Source organism: Zeugodacus cucurbitae, chromosome 6, assembly GCF_028554725.1.
Source record: "Zeugodacus cucurbitae isolate PBARC_wt_2022May chromosome 6, idZeuCucr1.2, whole genome shotgun sequence".
NCBI lineage: Eukaryota > Metazoa > Arthropoda > Insecta > Diptera > Tephritidae > Zeugodacus > Zeugodacus cucurbitae.
In genome coordinates this window covers 63,376,464-63,395,878 of record NC_071671.1, presented here as the reverse complement: position 1 = coordinate 63,395,878, position 19,415 = coordinate 63,376,464, and the positions used below count along the sequence as shown (strand labels likewise).

At 34.2% G+C, this 19,415-nt stretch overlaps 2 protein-coding genes across 6 annotated transcripts in view; one reads left to right on the top strand and one right to left on the bottom strand.

Annotated features, from left to right (window-relative positions):
- Nucleotides 1-19,415, top strand: part of LOC128922610 (uncharacterized) — a 367,146-nt gene that overhangs the window by 77,118 nt on the left and 270,613 nt on the right. The window lies entirely within an intron of this gene.
- LOC105209321 (protein Wnt-5) overlaps nt 1-19,415 on the bottom strand; it is a 205,090-nt gene that overhangs the window by 30,068 nt on the left and 155,607 nt on the right. For all 4 annotated transcript variants that reach the window (XM_011179676.3, XM_054233708.1, XM_054233709.1 and 1 more), the window contains one exon: nt 8,844-9,024. In XM_011179676.3, the coding sequence (XP_011177978.1) occupies nt 8,844-9,024 (181 nt within the window). The remainder of the gene's footprint in view (nt 1-8,843; nt 9,025-19,415) is intronic.

Below are 19,415 nucleotides of genomic sequence, written 5' to 3'. Positions count from 1 at the left end.
TACGTTTGTCCAACTTTTTTAGTTCGAATGGAAGATAATTTAATACTGAAGCTAGATCACTTTGGTTTTTTTTCGATCGGACATATATTCTTTTTGCTATCGCCGGCACCGACTTCTAACACTTGTGAAAATGAAAACTCGAGAAAACGCGGTTTAAAGGTCTGCCTGAGAATTCGCAATTGCTCGACGCTCGGCCACTAAAACTGCTCTAGCTTCGAAAATATGTCGAATTGGCCTCTGGAATTTTAAAGACATATTGTTGGATAGTTTTGGAAGAGATTTAAAACAAAACAAAAAAAATCGATTTTTTGAAGCCTGTAAAGCAGACTACTGTCCTGATGTTGAGAATTGGACTCTGCAAAACCGCGAAATTTTAAAGTCACGTTATTTTTTTAACTAACAAGGAGTTAGTTAGTTAGTTAACCTCTTTCTGATACTGCTGCTCCCTATTTAAAACAATTTTCTTCTGTAACCGTAATTGTAGATACCAATCAGTAGTGTTGATCCGGGGTTATAAGAACTCTATAACTGGGCCAACTCAAGAAGCGTTTGAAAGTAGATATAAAGCTTTGTGATAGAACAATCAAGAGATTGCTCTGAAAACGATAATTTTTTTTTCGAATGTTTTTCTAGTAAAGAAACCTATTGTTATAAATAAACCTATTTTATAAATAATTATTAAATATTTCTAAAAATTTCGATCAAAATAATGAAATTACAATAATTTTTGCCACAAGAACTCATATATAACTAGTTTATAACTAGTTCATGAAAAAGGTATATAACTTTGGAAAGCTAACTGCTGTTTTTTGCTTATATCTCAGACTACTAGCTCTAGTTTCAACAGAAGAAAACACACAGAGTAGAATGGAAATATGTACATAAGTTGTCTACACTGTTCTTCATATAATGGCTGCAGTAAACGAGTTTACATGCTGGCCAAACAGAATTTATCGTTTTGCTCTTTACCCATTTGCCGCCATAAAGTTGGATGCTCGCCAACACCAATTGCTGTGAACCTATTCGAAAAGGACATGGCACGCGTCGTTTCTTACGAAAAAAATGGCACACTCTCGTGCCACATACCACATTATAGCCAAGAGCAAACGCTTAACAGCCATTTTGTATACACACACTGCTCGACTACTTCGACTACTAACCACTGCGACTGGGTTGCATTTCTTTGTAGTAGAAATTAAATATGCCGCATTCGTGCATTTGCATGCGCCAAGGGGTACTAACGTCGTGAAACCGCGAAAATGTGCCGCGCACACGATAGTCTTTAGCCGTCATTTTATGTTTATTTCCGTTTTTAGCGGAAGGTTCGTTAAATTTAGTTGATTTTTATCCTTATTGGCAAATTAGTGGCGCAGGCGAACAGCCGCATGCAGCAAGCGACAACCGGAAATAAATGTTTACTTTGTGTGCTTTGAAATTTCGTAGCATACACAAAGGCGCCATAGCGTATAAAGCTTGCTATTGGCACACACATGCAAGTGAGTTTCACACAAAAATGCTTACTGCCATTGCTGTGTGTTCAAGCACTGTAGATGTTGTTGTTATTACTATGCACAAACTGGTCAGTCAGTGAGTTGTTGGCTGGTGCTTGTGCTATGCCCAGCAGTGGCCACTAGCTTACAACTTCTATTCGATATTTTACGCTTCGCACTTTTCTAAGCATATTTATGTGGATGTGTGTATGTGTGTTTCTATGTATTCTAAGCTCTTTTTCTCTTTTCTCCTTTAGAATTGTTAGTTTTTTGTCTATCTAAACTTTCGTTTTCTCGTTTCATCGACAATGGGCGAACAGCTGTGGCAGCAAGCTGCCTATTTGCTTGCAACTTTTACATCCTATTGCCGCCACAAAGCACACACACACATGAGTTTTGTACATTTTTCAAAAAGTTTCTTACAACAACAACACTGCAAATATTCACCATTCTTTGTTCATGTGTGTGTTTGCTGTTGTGCGTGTCTGCTGGCGGCGCCCTTGACTATCAACCAGCACTCCACTCGTGTTTGTCCTGCCACAGATACACTGCCAACAAGCATACATGTGTCTTTCTGCACGAGTTTGTTTGAGTTCAAATATTTCTAAGCTGTGTCGATGTGAAAGCAAACTCGTTTTCCACACCACACAGTTGGTAAACTCGACAACACGAAGACACATAAACACTCATACAAATATATACCTATGTATTTGTAGAATCTCTGCACCTCCTCTTCTGTTATCGTTGCGCTTTTGTGGGGCCACAGCGTCAATCTTGTTGTTGCCTTCTGCTGCTGGTAGTGCCATGTGAGCCCACGTAGTCACTTAGTTCACTCGTAAAGCATATAAAATGGGGTTGTTTTGCTGCCGAGTGGAAGCGGATTTCAGCAAAATTGTATTGTACAAAGCACAAAATACAAAATCAAATAATATCTTTGTTATTCTACATATTCGTTGTTGTCTACTTTTCTTTTCGTGTATTATTTGTGCATCATATGTAGTCATGCTAAGTTATATGCTGCCCTCGTAGTACAAGTGATGACTTCCTTTTCCTTTATTGTTGTTTACGCTTGCCACTTTGTGCGGTTATTGACAATTCTTTTATTTTTTTTTTGTTGATTTTTCGCCGAAAACGTTGTTTTGTAGTAATGCAATATTATTTGATTGTGCTTATAAAGTGACATTTATATTATATTTGTATATTTTTATTGTGTCAGCTTTCGTTGATATTTATTTAGATTTGTGAGAAATATGTAAAGCAATAATCACATTTATTGTATTTTGAAGTGTTTAGTTAGCAAGGTACAAATTAATTTGAATACCTGCAGGGTAAGTCGATATATTCATGTATCAAATCTTTAATTATTTCAGTTCCATAATAATTCTGATAGTTTCTTAGAACTTCAGATTGTTTGATGAACATGACAGAACATGACGATACCTCAATAGGTAGTATTTCTCTTTTATAATATATCTCTTTCTTCTCGATATCAGGAACACTAATGTTTAAAGATAGTTTTACTGCCCTATTCTGTGCACTTGACAAAATAACAAAAAAGTTCAAAATTTTTTCAGATTTTTATCAAGTAAGAACTTTTTTGGTCTTCTGTGACAATTTTGATAAAATAAAAAGCTTCAGTACGCATAGCTTTTCCCCACACGTGTGGAAACAAAATAATGTAAACAGAAACAGCTGATTCTGTCCAATTATATTTGAATTGAATTGAAAAATTGATATGAATTATTTTTTAACGCAAGTTTTCAAATACATTTCAATATTTGTTGCAAAATAGTTAATAATTTAAGGTTCATTTCACAATAAATCCATTGCTTTTGGTCTAGACTTTTCATAGGGTGCGCAAATATTACATGCTTCGAAGCTGGCACTATTTTTCATGCAAAAGGCCATTATTTGGATGAGTGTTTGTTTTAACCGAGCCTTCTTCAGTGTGGCTTCGTTGATAAGTTTGGTTTATGATTGACCAAAGAGTTATCAGCCTATCTATCCGATTCTGATGTCGAGATATCGACGGAAGCCTTTCAGACCTGATGCAAAGTATTTGGTTTGGTTTCACAACTCCATTTACTCTATATATGTAGATGACAGGGTTATACCTAACCAAACAGGGAGTGCCGCGCGTAAATAAAGTTGATTGATAATCAAATGGCAGAGCCTATATATTCACTTTTCCATCCCAGATCCTCCATAGTCTTTTGCTCCCCCGCAAAGCCGTAGAATACTTCATTATATAATACATATACATATGTCCTTTATAATATATTTAAAACTGTTTGGAATGCAATTTTGATTTAGTTGGTTGTTATGTTTAGCTTCAGAACAGTCCCTTGGGGACTACGAAATCTAAACTTTGTTCTTTGTTGGCAAAAATTTGCTAAGCTGTAATCGCATGCAAAAATAGAAAACAATTTCGTCAATGTTACCCTCATTATCCTCATTTTTTTTATACAAAAAACGGAAAAATAAACTTCTTAATATATTATAAAAACGGCTCAATAACCCGAGCCATCCACATGTTCATATTTTTCCTCTTTGTATAAAACTAACGACAATAGTAAAATATCTCCATTGCAACAAATTCACTTTCACAACTATCCACAGCGAGATATTTTATTTGTCAAGAGCATTTTACTTCTTAACAACTTATAAAGAAAAGAGCTTTTTATTTTAGACACAGAATACGAAATGCTTGATAAATTTTAATTTTTTACAAATTAGAAATTTGTTGAATTTGTAAAGTGCACAGAATAGGGCTGTTAGAATAAACAAAAAAATCAATAAAAAAAACTTTTTAAAACCAAAATTATGCCAAGTTTTTCTTATACCTAAGACAGACATATGGTTTCCATTCTATTATATGTATATATGTACAATAAAAGCTCTAGAAACCATGAACCAGCATAGTGACACACATGTGGTATATTGTACTATGTTTACATTCATCAGCTGATACAAATAAATTCAAGCAAAATGTAATTATGAATAACTGGCAGGAAAATTAATGCTGACTTAGTTATAACTTCAAGCTATCTTAAAATATTATTGTCCAATATAATTATTACATATTACATATTTTTCACATCATTTTTTCAAATTTTGTTTTTTGATTTCAATTAATTTTGAATTTAATTTATTTGCTGTATGTCAAAATGTCAGAAAACATATGATTGTTGCAGAAGAGCTTAAGCTTTCGGTGTGTTCAATGCAATCCATTGTAGTACATTTCAAAACACCACAACATTTCAATGGTTTCTAGAACCCTATTGTAGTACGGAACACCATTTGCTTTCAAACAAAATTCGGAAAACCGGTGATACACATATGGTTTCTGAAGCATACTACAATAGATACTACATGTCTGTTTCAGGTATTAGAAGACCGGATACAATTAAAGCTAGAATTACGAATTTTACAATTAATTTTCATTCTTCTTCTAAATATATTTCATCTATGTTGTTTTCAAAAACGAAGCAAAACATTTCTCCGTTGTACAAAAATATAGTACCCATTATATACCAATTGTTTCTTCAAGATTATAAGTATTAACCAAAATCATAAAAAATATGCTCTATTTAATGCCTCTATGCTTCCATCTCAGTGTCAGTGTTTCCATCTCAGTCGTATCTATCCACGTCGGATGTAAAAATCCACATAAATTTATTCCAGAACATACAGCAACCCCCGACACTATTTAGGTATGTTTTATGATCATATAAAAAACAGTTCTAAAGTTGTTTTCTCTTCATCAGCAAAGTTCCTAAAGTGTGTTCTCTAAAATCTATTGGGTTTCAGCTGAGATATATGTATAGTAGATTTCCTTAATAAACAGCTGACTTTATTGGAAAATATTTATTTATTTTTGTCGAAGAATGATAATCGTCTGAGTGTTAGCTAAATAATTGACCATCTTATCCATATTAGTCGTGAGAGTAACAACAGTAGATCTGACGATAATACTAATTAAAATTACTTAGCCACAAAAAAAAAATGATTCTGCGTCCTGTGTGTAACCTATGTTTTTAGGGACGCTGAATCCGAAATCATTTCACCCCATCAGATCAGGGTTTTGACATAACCCCAAAAAAAATCGATATGGTGGACAGCGTTTTTAAAAATTTATCGGATTCGCATGAAACTCGCTACTCGGGGGTTTTCGGGATCACGGATTACGAATTCGGTATCGGTTTTTAAAACTACAAAATGGCGGACTCTTTTTTGAAAAAATTATAGGATTCGCATGAAACTCGCTACTCAGGGGTTTTCGGAGTCACTGATTACGATATTTAAAAATTCAAAATGGCGGACTGTATCTTAGTTGCTTAGTCACTTATCGGTTATATGTACCCCTTCAATTTAGTACCATATTCTCTATGAATATTCTTACTTCTCACATTTCTGAACCATTTAAGCGCCAAATTTCATATTTAAACTTTCACAATTTCCACCTTAAATATTAACAGCAATTGCACTCAAAAATCGAAGCAGTTAACCCCTTGCTTTAAAGTCATATTAAATGCCCGTTTGCAAAGCCATTCACCTGGAAATATAATACTTTTCTTTGCCACGATTGATGTCCTACCAAACACAACAAAAATTACAACAACGTCGGCAGACAATGTGAAAAAAAGTAATGCAGCAACAAATTGCCTATCATTATGCCACAAATAACGGGTTTATCTACAATAAAAGCAAATCAATTTGAATTATGTGCCGCCAACAAAAAACCCGTTAACCATAAATGGATGGGTACGGAAGGGAAAAAACTTCAACCAAATAAAAAACCGCAAACAACAAAAATAAAAAGAGTAAAAAAATAAACTCAACTCAGTGCATAAATCAAAAAGCAAGCTAGTTGTTGTAACAACAACTACAGCAAAACAAAAAAAAAAACAATAACAACAAGCGTAGTGCCATGAAATGATTGATACAATTTGGCGGCTAAACTGACATTGCAAATAAGTGTTATTACAAGGGGCGGTAGGTGGAGTGTGTGCGAGGCTTCATGCGTGGAGGAGTGCAGGAGTGCACAAGCCTATTTGTAGGCGCACAGCCACGGTCATAGCAATGAAACGGTTGTATATGCAAATAAATTCGATACAAAGCTGCATGTAATTGTTGCTGTTGTTGTAGTTGAAAACTAAATGCGCAGTAAATGGTGATAAAAACAAAAATAAAACATACAACAAAAACAATACATAAATGCGACGCGGAAATTTGCGGCAAATATTATATGTGTCAAGGCGCGCGGTGTGGGGATTGAAGGGCAGCGCAGCGACGGTTGGGTGCAGTTGAATTGCAGCAGATGAGCAATATACCGTGATAATTTATGCACCCCAGTGGAAAAGCGTCAAATTTGTGCATTAAAAATGGCCACAAGCGGCACACGGACGAGCGCACAAACTAACGGGACTTCCATTACGCGGCGCGAGTGTGTGTTTGTGCCGCAACAGAATGTTATGTTGGCGGTTTGTAAAAATATGTGAACTCGGCAAAAACAATAAATTATTACACACTCGCGACGGCCAGCCAAAGCTTCACACACACACTTGCGTACCCGTGTCACTTCACATCGTACGCAGCAGTGGCAGACAGGGCCGGTGCGAGGTGAAAGTGGTTGACGGGGCTTAAAGGTTGAAAGTATGCGCCGTACGAAAATTCCCCAAACGACATTTGCAGTTATGGACAATTTTGCATACAAAAACAATAGCAATAGCAATGCAGTGCGAGGCAAGCGAAATCTGCGTTTGAGCACCACAAAAATAACAGCAACAACAACAGCAGCAGTAGCCATCACACACAACAAAAATAACAATCTGTAGAGATAAAGCGTTGCCAACAACAACACTACTACTGTGGCACCGAAACAGTTGCCAGAGGCAAATAAATAAAACCGTAGAAAAGTGTTTCAGTGCGTATGTGTGTGAAGGTTGTGTGCTTGTTGTAGTGTGTTGCACGCAGTTTTCTTTTTCTTGTGGCACACCAATTTTTTCCGTTTGTTGTTGTGTTACTTTTTAGCAGTTTCATTCGCTTTATGCGGTTCGCGTATATTTTATGAGTTCATCAGATTTTTTTCCTTTGATTATGCGTGCAAACCTTTTTAAAATGCCTTCTTTTTTCGAAGTCACTTAATTTGATTGCTCCACCCTTGGGTGTGCGATGAACAGTTTTTGTGTGGAATTTATATTTTTTTACTTTGTTGAAATTATGAAATATGCTCTCTATACCCAATTGCGGTCAATTAACGGTTGATGTTGTTATAAAAATGGGGAAAAGCTAAATTGACGAATTGAAAGCGTTATGAAATTCTTAAATGCAAAATTTAAATTTTTTTTGGAATTTTTAAGAAAATTTTTAATATTTTATTGCACCAAAAACAAGTGTTGCGCATTGAGGTTGATAAAGAGCCACAAAAACAAGAACACGGAAAATTCTACTCTATATATATGTTATATGAGTGAGTTGGAAATTGTAGAGGTTCCCATAATCGTAAATATGTTATTCCGAAATGTGGTCTTGAGTGGTTACATAAATAGGTTTCACGACTTAGAAAACGACTTTTTTTGTATTGTTTCATTAAATTCTACAAAATCTCTAAAATATTGTTCTAAAACTTCTAGTCGATCTGAATAATAGTTCTGGAGATATAGCCTATAGAAGTGAAACGTTACAGGGTACATGGAACGTCACTAACTGAACAGTATTTGTAAAGTCGATTGTTCAGATTTCCCGTGAACTAGTCAACGGATATTGAAAAAATTTAGACAGGTCTTCGAAATATATTTTACAAGGACTTAGACGACTTTTTTATAAATTCAATCACTTCAGATGATTCTACTAGGAGTTATGCTGTCATCAACATCTTATTCCCGAGCGCTCGTCATAAATGACGGCCTATCTTTCAATAATTGCTTAAAAAATTTCAGTAATCTCGCATTAAATGTGTCTTTAAGACTGTAAAAAGTTAGAACGAATATTTATTTTTTATATTTAATGCAATCTTATTGAAAATTGCCCTTTTTTACGGACGACAGACAGCCATGGTACCCCTTAAAGATCTGTTTTATGTTCTCAATGACTAAAAATCCCTCAAAAACTTCTCTCAGCATATTCTACAATACTAATGATAATGTTCTGTAATCTTTTAATCGGAAAAAATTTCCAATGACTTGAAAAATAAATCCGCTCAAAATCAAATATCTAAGATACACATCATTTTCTACAATAATATAAAGCTAGTTAATATACAAATTCATCAAAAATTACGAATTTTATAATAAAGTACATTAGCTGCTTTCAAAATGTAAATTTTTAGTCCGAAATCCACTATATACTCACTTGTAAGCATATTCCAAATTATCACCACAACCACCCCACGTCCAATCGTCGTGCAATTGCTTGGGGCGCGAGCCACGCGAACAGCCACATGACGCCAATTGGCCATCGCGGCAAGCACGCGCTATAAAGCTGGTCACCATAGCAGCGGCGAGCGCGTGAATGAAAGCCATTTCCGGTGAGCCTGCAAAAGAGAATAGAGTAAATTTGTATTGATTCAACAAAACTATAAGCTTCTATATCTAATATGTATATTAATAATTATGCCTGAAATTATATTTAATGTGGCTTGTCAAACTTTGACACGCTCAACTGTAAGCGCCTGTATGAAAATGAAAGTTCAGCGCATATAACTAATTTTATTCAGCAAGTTGTCGGCAAACACAATTAATTTAACGCTCTTTAAATCGATATACCCAACGAAGCGCACTGTGCCGAAAACAGCATTTGTCGCGCGTTGAGTGACACATCGAAAAGCATTTGACAGCATAACGGTAGCTTGGTGTACGAGAGAGTGGCGAAAAACTATTTTCTATTTTATATATTAGCTTGTATGATTTTGTATGTGTAAGTGTGTGTGTGTGTGACCTGTCAACGGTGTATAGTGTTCCATCAGCAACGGCTGTCTATGACACTAATCAACTTTCATGCCACACAAGTTTAATGCCAAATTAATAATGCCAATATTAATGCGTAGCACATTTACAAATACTTACATATACGAGTATATATACATACATATTATTGTACATATGTATGTATGTATGTATATTAGAGTGTTTGCAAACATACTCATGTAAATATATGCCCGAAGAGAAGGCTTGTGTGCTTAAATTAGTGTAACAACAGGGTGTTACATAAATATGACTAAAATTGCAAAAATTTAAATTTTCATAAAATTTAACAGTGTTGCCAGATTATAAAAAAAAAATTAATTTTTATTCTTATAAGTTTAATAATATTTTTTTATAAGCTAAATAAAATGTGAATTTATTTGTGAAAAAATTAAATATAAAAAAATTTGGCAGTATTGCCAGATTATAAATAAATTTAAAATTTATTTGTATTCTTAAAAGTTTAATAATATTTTTTTTATAAACTAAAAAAAATGTGAATGAAAGATTGAAAATTTATAAAAATTTAACAGTGTTGCCAGATTTTCAAAAGCGTAATTAATTTTTTTTATTTCTGTTTTTTGGTTTAATAATATATTTTGTATAAAAAATTAAATGTGAATTAAAAAGCGAAAATTCAAAAAATTTCAAAACATTTGAGCAGTGTTGCCAGATTAAAAAATATAAAATTTATTCATATAACGTGAAAAATATTTTTTTAACTAAATACATATGTTAATTAAATGGTGAAATTTTTAAATAAAAAAAAAATCGAACAGTGTTGCCAGATTTAAAAAAATATAAATTGTTTTGATAGTCTTATAGGTTTAATATTGAATTATTATTATTTAATAAAATATTGTTGTATATTTTTATCAAGAAAATATCTTGAAGCGAGAGTTCATGAGAGTGAATGCTTTTGCCCTCAATTCATTGAAACTACTAAACCCTAAACTAGGAATTTTATCAAGAAAAATTACTTTACATTTCTGTATATTCTTCTAAGAGTATAATAATGAGACCACCTTGTACACCGCTCACCTATCTATCCTTGTATTCACCAACATAATCCGCTCATACTCACTTCCTCATTGACCCATTTGGTTGAAATTAGTCAGTCAACCAAGTAAACTGTACATTTCCGCCACATAGGCGAAATTAATACGTGCCAAGTGTAACGGCACAGCTAAAAGCGGAGATAATAGAGAAAGAACTACAAACGGGTGCAACGGTGCGTATACGTGTCGTCAGCCAAATGTCACATCAAGTTCAATGTACGAATATGTGTATTTGTGGAATATAGGGTAATAGGAAGTGGAAGTACACACAGGATTGATAGTAGAGAATATTAGTATTAGTATGTAAATATGTATGAATAAAAGATATATGTATGTATAGGAAAAGTCGGATTTATTCTGGCTAGTTAACAACTCTATCGACTGTTCGATATCTTTAAAGAGAGCTTACAGATATTTTTCACAAAAAAATATTATTTCATGTAATGTACATTTTCCACCTATTTTATAGTATATTTGGCAGAAAACTTTTTTTTTTATATAAGCTCACTAATATGTTCACTGGGTATTTAATATCATTCCGGTCATCACAGTCATATAAAGCTACTTATATACAACTATACTCATACATATAGCTAACATCTATACCGCCTGACGACCGGATGTGGCTTTGATCTCATACACCACCATACATACAAATATAAACCATTTTGTTTCCGCTGTTCGCTTAGTTAAGCATTAATTGCGCTTCACGGGATTACACAACCAATGCTTCGTTGCATATTGCCAAAAAGGTAACGGTACAAATTAAATATATGTTAAGTAGACAAGGCATAAAAGTAACTACCACAAGCAGCACACACACACAAACAACAATTCTACGCTACTTTTATTTCAAAGTTGGCAACTTTGTTGACCTTAATGTGAATTTCATAATAACATACACATATATCTGCCATTATGTACGTTATCATTTTTGGCAAATAAACCACGTCAGCATGACTTCATGCATTTAATTGAAATAAAATTTCAATAAGTCTGCAGCACATGAAAGCGCACACTTGCCACAAAGGACGACACACTATCAGCGCGCGTTGCATGAACTTTTACATTTTTGTGCAGTATCTAAAGGCCAAAAAAAAAAAAGCAAGAAAGGAGGCACTTGCTAATCAAACTCTGCATTGGCTACAAGCTGCGACAAATTGTCTACATATATGTCTGACAAGCGTCTTTCTTACGCTTTCACATTTTTATTTTCTTCTTGCTGTCGCTCAGCGTCGATATGTCGTGACAGCTGCTGTTCGTTTAGCCATAATGTTATTGATTTTGACTTATATTTTTGCGTTTGAGTAGATTTTAATGAAATGTAGCTGGAAGCCGATTATGAAGTGTAGTTAACTAAAGAAGCAACAAAAAATGGCAACTCACCGTGTGTTTTTGTAATGGTTTTTAATGTTTTTTCTAATTTTGGATGTAGACGCCGGGGCAAAAAAAAAACATCAAGGAGATCGAATAAATTCACATTTTTTTGGAAGAATGTGAGTAAAAAAAATATGTGATGTAATGCGGACAGTCTGGTAATTTTTGATGTGTTACAGCTTACTTACTTTAATGAGAATTCGAAGAATACCTTATTAATTTAATACATTTTGGAAATTCATTCAAAAAATCTACCAGAGCAAATCATGTATTTTTTTATCTTTTAAGTAATATGGTCATGTCTACGTCTCGTTTGTTTGAAATATTTCTTACACATGTTTATTAAAATTGCAGTAATTTGTAGAAGGTTTTTTCTTCTAAATGAAGGCTGTCAAAAGTCCACTCGCTTGCCGCGGATCTGATTTATACTGACACAGCCTTAAATTATATATACAAAATAAGATTAACCCTTTCATGCCCAATGTTACCTATAGGCTATAGACAAAAATCGTTTTGCGTAAAAAGTTATACAGAAGTGGTTATACAAAAAGTGTTCAAAAACATAAAAATAAATGTTTTATTTTAAAGCAAAGTTAAGAGTTATTTAAAAAAAAATTCATAAGAAAAGTGTTTAGTTTATCTATAATAATTTAATTTGAGCCAATAATACACATCCTGTAACTAATGAACTTTGAAATTTTTATCACTTCATATTTGAGTTAAGACTACTATATATATCTGTCCTAAAAAAATGTTAGTTCCGCCCATTTTAATTCGGGCATGAGAGGGTTACGATTGTTATACTTCTTAGTATACGTCTACACACTTCCTTCTTCGTAGATTCCTAGTATAATTTGAATCATAGGCACATCTACTCTAAGATTACTACTAATTTGTTGCAAAAGCCCAAAATCTTTACCCATATGTATAGTCAGGGTTCAAAATTTTAATCATTCTCACAGAAATCATAGAGATTTACCACACAATTTAGAAATATAGATGATCTATATCAAATTAACTATTTTTTGAACATTCGAGAACGAACGTAGTATACCAAAATTATGTTTGACTTTATAACACCCGGTGTAATCTTTTTACAAACCGTAACTGAGCTCAGAGCATATTTTTTTTCCGGTAGATTTTGTTTCCGGTTAAGTTTCCCAATGCATGTTTGTATATTCAATTTTTTAACAATAAACTTCTCTTTGATTTGATCAAATCTTTGGAGACGACTTAACTTTGTCATTCCGACATGTTTCTGATTATCTACTACAAGAACAAACTCACTAAATAAATTTAAAGTAGAGAAAATATAGTTTTGAAGCTTCAGGAGGACTATGCTGATAGGATAGCCTATAAATTTCGGTTTAATATTTTAATAATTTCACTTAACCAGTGTAAATTCCATTTTTTTTTTTATTTTTGACTAACGGCGACTAGAAAAATCAAAAATCATTATTAGATTACCTGCTCAATCTAATATTTCTTGGTCCTTCTTGGGAACCTTAATGGAAATTTTACATAGAGAGATGGTCTATTGTAAAGAGTTATGAGAGAGATCTAGAATTAAATATGTAATTTGCCATTGGATAATATCTGCTTGTATATCTTATAAGACAGCACTGCAGCAAGCTCAGTCACCTCAGATAACTTAATTTTTCGACAATTCAAATCAATTTAATGAATATCATCAATGATTTCATGATGGTTTGCTTCACAAATAGATTATTTTTTATGTAAGCCTTTATAAATTGTATGAAAATACCATACAAAAGCACCCGACTATCTGATGCTCTTAAAATCGAACAAAGAAAGTCACTGAATACATTTTTTTATTTAATTTTTTTTTTCAATATTATAGAATTCATTTCAAATATTTACACTAGCTATATATAAACCTACATGTGTTATGCGATATCCCTAGAATTTGAAAAGGACCGGCCAACTATCAACGAGCTGTCAAATAATCAAATCAAAAGCCAGCAAAAGTCATGAGAGGAAAATATTCGACACAAGAGTGGCCAAAAGGGAAATTCATATGATATGGGTAATCGAATATTAAACAATGGCATTTATATGCACGCAGTAGGTACACTTCTGTCAGTGTGTGTGTGCGTCGGCGTTCATTAAATACATCAGACAGTTGCATGTGTGCACTCGATCAATTCGTCTGTCAACGCTATGATGAACTAGCAAATGGCAGTTATGTGCAATTGTCTGTGTGTGTTTATGGAATATAAATGTGAATGAGTGTGTATATGCATGTATATATGTATGTATGTAGATTTGTATTGAGTATGTTTCAATGCGAACGCTGGTGATTTGAATTGGTTGCCCTTAACCCAGCAGGCATTAACTGGCATATACAGATATAAGTATATATATAAAACTGTAAATATTGACAGAGTATTTATATCTCATACACACACACACATACAAACACATATATTTGACTATCATATGACTGTTCTAAGCATACACAAGTGCCGAATGCGCGTAATTTTTGCGCCAAAGCGTTCATTGATGGCGATTTGCTATGCTCATTTCAATATCGGAAATGTTTTTGTTGTTGTTGTTTCGGTTTTTTAATTCCTCCTTTTTTAATTCACATGCTATTACAGCCGCCGGCAGCTGACGCTTGCTGTTAACCATTGTCGTCTGCTTGCTTTCAGGCGCTTTTGTTTATTCTGAAGCAAGCAAATACACGCACTCAAAAAATCATTGCCACACACACACACAGCTACATATACATACATATATATAGTATATACATATCTAAGTCAACCATCGATGCGGGTGTTCTTCCACTTGGCAAACTGTAGGTCTCCCATTGTTGTTGCTTTTGTTTTTGTTCCTTGTTGTTTGGTTGGTTGTTTGGGTTTTGTTGTGTTTGTTTTGTGTGTTAATTTGATATTTTTCAATGGAAGGTTTTGTGTATTTGATGGATTTTGCATATCAAATCGTAATCGTAAACTAAATCACTGAACGACAGCAGCTGGTGCATTGTACAAAAGCAAAAATGTGCTGCCAGTCGTCACTCGGAGGGGTCGAAGGAGGTTACATTGCTTACGTTGGCATTGCAAAGGCGGCAGATGTTAAAGTGCACGTTACAGGGCGATTGTTGACACTTGCCTGTGATTGGGCGTACAGATGATGGATTCATATACGCAATTGGCATGCAAAATTTAATAAGAATTCAATGTTGAGACTATTAAATTTTAGCTTTTATATACGAACAAGGACTGTGTTTGGGAAATATTTTTTTCTGAATTTAATTACAAAATTGTATTTGGATGGTTTTTCTTACAGAAATTCAATTTTGTTAATAAATAGTCAGATGTTAGAATTTTATATACATATACATAGTTTGTTGTTTACTGTATGAAATTCTTTGATGAATTTTGCTTTGTTTTTGAAAATTCTATTAATTTTTTTTTAACTTTTTCAATGTTTTATTTTTGCTTGAAAAAATGTGTTGTGAAGGATTGGGTTACTAAAATTCTTCATTTAAGTCTATTCTTCAAAAAATTTTGGTTTAGTCACATAAGTAGTCATTCACAAATTTTTTTTTTCAATATTTCCTTTCCTTTCCTTATTTATTGAATCTGCTTATTTTTAAGCCTAACAACAAGTTATAAAATCTTAAATCTATTTAAAAACTAGACAAGCCCAACCAAGTGATTGAGCTGTATTGGTGAAACGTTGCTCTTTAGTACGTAGGCATATCCGTTCTTTTTAGGCGTGTTTGATCGCAGGAATGTACTAAATCATTAGCCAATGGGTTTGGGTGATCACGGAGTTTAGATAAATATTTCAATATATGGATATTTTCATTGCGCATGTACCATGGTGAGCACGTGATTGATCTAAGCATTTTCGATTGGAACCTTTGTATTATATCAATATTAGTTGCACAGGTCGTACCCCACAGTTGAATACCATACATCCAAATCGGCTTTATGACCGCATTGTATAAAAGCACTTTGTTGTCTAAGCTAAGTTTAGAGTTTTTATTTAAAAGCCAATTTAAATTTGCAGCTCTTATCTTCATGCACGTTATTTCACTAGATATATGTTTTCTCCACGTAAGCCTTCTATCTAGGTGAATACCAAGATAGGTAACTTCATTCGCTTGAGGCACTAGAATATTGTTCATTTTTACTGCCAGGCACATTTTTGGCCTTAGAGAAAATGTAACATGCTTGCACTTTTGTTCATTTACATTTATACGCCAGTTTGCTAGCCATTCTTCGACAGAACTTAAGTGCTTCGCTAATATTCTTGATGCTATAATGGGGCATTTGTTACGACTCACTAAAGCTGTGTCATCCGCAAAAGTTGATGTCAAAACATTATTAGCAGTTGGAAGATCAGCTGTATATATGATGTACAGAGTTGGGCCTAAAACACTGCCCTGTGGTACTCCAGCCCTTATTGAACGTTCATCAGATATAAAATCACCTACTTTTACAGCAAATTTTCTATTTTTTAAATAGGACTCCAAGGTTTTATGCAATTGGAAAGGTAAACTTTTTTTAATCTTCTACAAAAGTCATTCATGCCACAGTTTATCAAACGCCTGAGTCACATCTAGAAATATAGCAGAACAGTACTCTCTATGTTCGAATGCCTTCCTAATTTCGTTAGTTATTCTATTTTCTTGCTCTACAGTGCCATGTTTTGCACAAAAACCGAATTGGTGCGTTGGTATTACATTATTTTCAAGAAGGAAAGGAGACATCTTTGATAGTAACACTTTTTCAAATATTTTAGAAAGACGGGGTAGAAGACTGATTGGTCTGTATGAAGACGGCTGTGTCAGGTCTTTCCCCGGTTTATCTATCATGATTATCTGCGACTTTTTCCATGAAATAGGATAGTATCCGAAACTAAAAATTGCATTAAAGAGCAAGGAAAGCACTGTTAAAGCAATATTTGGTAACTCAATTAGCATTTTTGGAGTAATATTATCGTGGCCTGACGGTTTTTTTGGATTAAGCTCTTTTATGATACTAACAATTTCAGTAGCTGAAGTCTTAATAGACCCAAGCGACTCGTTTGCGGTATTGTGGATGATTGGCAACTTAAAATTGTTCTTTTTGCAATTTGATTGAAATACCTTTTCTAGGTGATTTGAAAAACAATTTGCAGTATCTTCGCGCAATTACCATTTTACTGTCTTATAGGCATGTTGGAATCTACCGGTGGCTTAAAAGACTTTTGGGCTTTCCAAAGAGAGTTTTGCTTTGGACACAGTTTCTTTATATAATTTTCAGTGTTGTATTCTTCCACGCGTTTAAGCGTTTTTTTTAATTTACGTACAGCAGATTTCAGTTGAAGCTGAGTAGAGGGAGAGCGATGTATCTAACATTCGCGTCTAGCTCGCCTTTTTTCGTTCACAAGCTTTTCTATTTCAATATTAGTCACGTTTCTAAAAGCCTTAATGTTTCTGTTTGGTGTTGCCAAGACAGCTACAGACTTTTCATTTCGTTTTTATTTTACAAAAATTTGAAAATGGATAGTTTCTTCTCGAGCGAACATGTTAATATTCATTGGGTGGTTTTGAATTTTTGAAATCCCTGCTATTCAGGAAACCTACGAGTACTTGGCTGCTAGAATATGGGCTTACCATCTATAGACCATCTCACTGAAGTCACTTTAAGAAAAAAATACCCTCTGACCATAAGTCAAAGTCTCATGAAACCGCTTTGAAGTACTATATACACCCAACTATCGCTGAAACCCAACCATCCCTCTAAACAATCTCAATATAATTTCGTCATGCAGTACTGCTTCTGAGATTTTTAGCGAATATTTTCGATTGAATTTTTCTAGACTTCGTGTATCTTCAACCAAGGTCAACGTACTGAGGATATAAAAAACAACAATATTAATAATTGCAACCAAAGTGCCCGTCATAAAATACAATAATCTGCACTCTGCTGATGAAAGCCCGCAAATAACTGGAAAATTGCGTTTTGCACATAAAATGCGCCTTTTTCAATGCGCAAAAAAATCCATCCAACCAACCATTCAGACATATGCATTAGCTAACGAAAATTTGGATATTTTTACGAGCGTAACCAATTCGGGTTGAAATAAACACGTAGTGGCATAAATGCGAAGGGATTTTCATGCATAGCAAACTGCAGACAACAACAACAAACAGGCATACATATCAAGCATAATAATATTACTGCGTCTGGCAGCGTTGTATCAAAACCACCCTTTCGCTTGTCAGCTTACGCTTACGAAAGTAGCTTAAAATTGCCAAAGCGGCTAGCGTAATGCACATTCAAGGCATTATTATATTAGTAGTACAACATGCATACTATATGTGTGTATGTGTGTATGTATGTATGTATGTTTGTAGTTGTGTTCCCGCACATAAATACAACAATCGGCATCATAACTTAAAACCGCAACAAATTGTTAAATTAGTGCGCGCATTTATTACAAAATTCCATGCCACACGAACAGACACACTAGCATATATACAAACACAGAGAGAAAGAGAGCGCAAAGGGCCCGACCTCAGTATGCGTTGTAGTTGTTGTAGCAATAAAGCAGAGTAAAATATTTAAAAGGACCAAAATGGAATGTTCAGGTTATGAAGTGCTTGGCATACGAGATTTTCAATATAAATGCCACACATACAGACAATGATAGCCACACACACACAATTTCATACAACAACAACAAAACATTGTTTACCATTACAAGCAAAAGTCCTTACATTTAGCTGTCCTTTAGCTAACACCGACTGCTGCACACTTGTCTCCTTACTAACTTACATACTAAACCCCTCCACCTCTACCCACACACTCTGCTGTGTTTTGCTTGAGTGCGTGTATGTGTATGTGAATGAATGACGCAGCAATGCTCATTCGCTTACAAAAGCTTAGAGATAACTTACAAATTGTTGTTATTGTTATTATTATGTCATTGTTGTTGTTGCATGTTGGCCTTTTTTGGGTTTACAATTGTGCGTAAGACAAAAGGTACACAGTTCATGTGCACATGCGGTTCGTTTTTCATTTTGTTCGGTGCTGCAAATTTCAAGATATTCCATAAATTGCGGTGTTGCTGGTGATGATGGTGGCGGTGACGGTGACGGTGGCAGTGGCAATATAAGCGCCCTTGTTGTCGTTGAATTTCATGCTATTGCTATGCATTATGCCGAAAAGAGTGCACACATTGAAATCTCAGCAAGGACAAATTTAATAGAAAAGCGCACATTGGACTAATAATAAACTCGACATGGTTGTTGGTTGCGCGCAGCACTTTTGTCCAATGGCGTAGGTTAACCCCGTGGTGAAAGGTTGGGGTGTTTTTGTAACTTCTCAGATAAAAATTTATGATTTAGCCTTGAAAAGCTCCAATGATCTGATGGTTTATACTTTTATTTCAAAAGCTTAAAATTTAGCCTTAGCTCCAATGATCTTTCTCACTTCTTTAACTTTCATTTAAAAAGTTTAAAGCTTTGCCTTAGCTCCAATGAGCTTTCTAAATTCATAAACTTCATT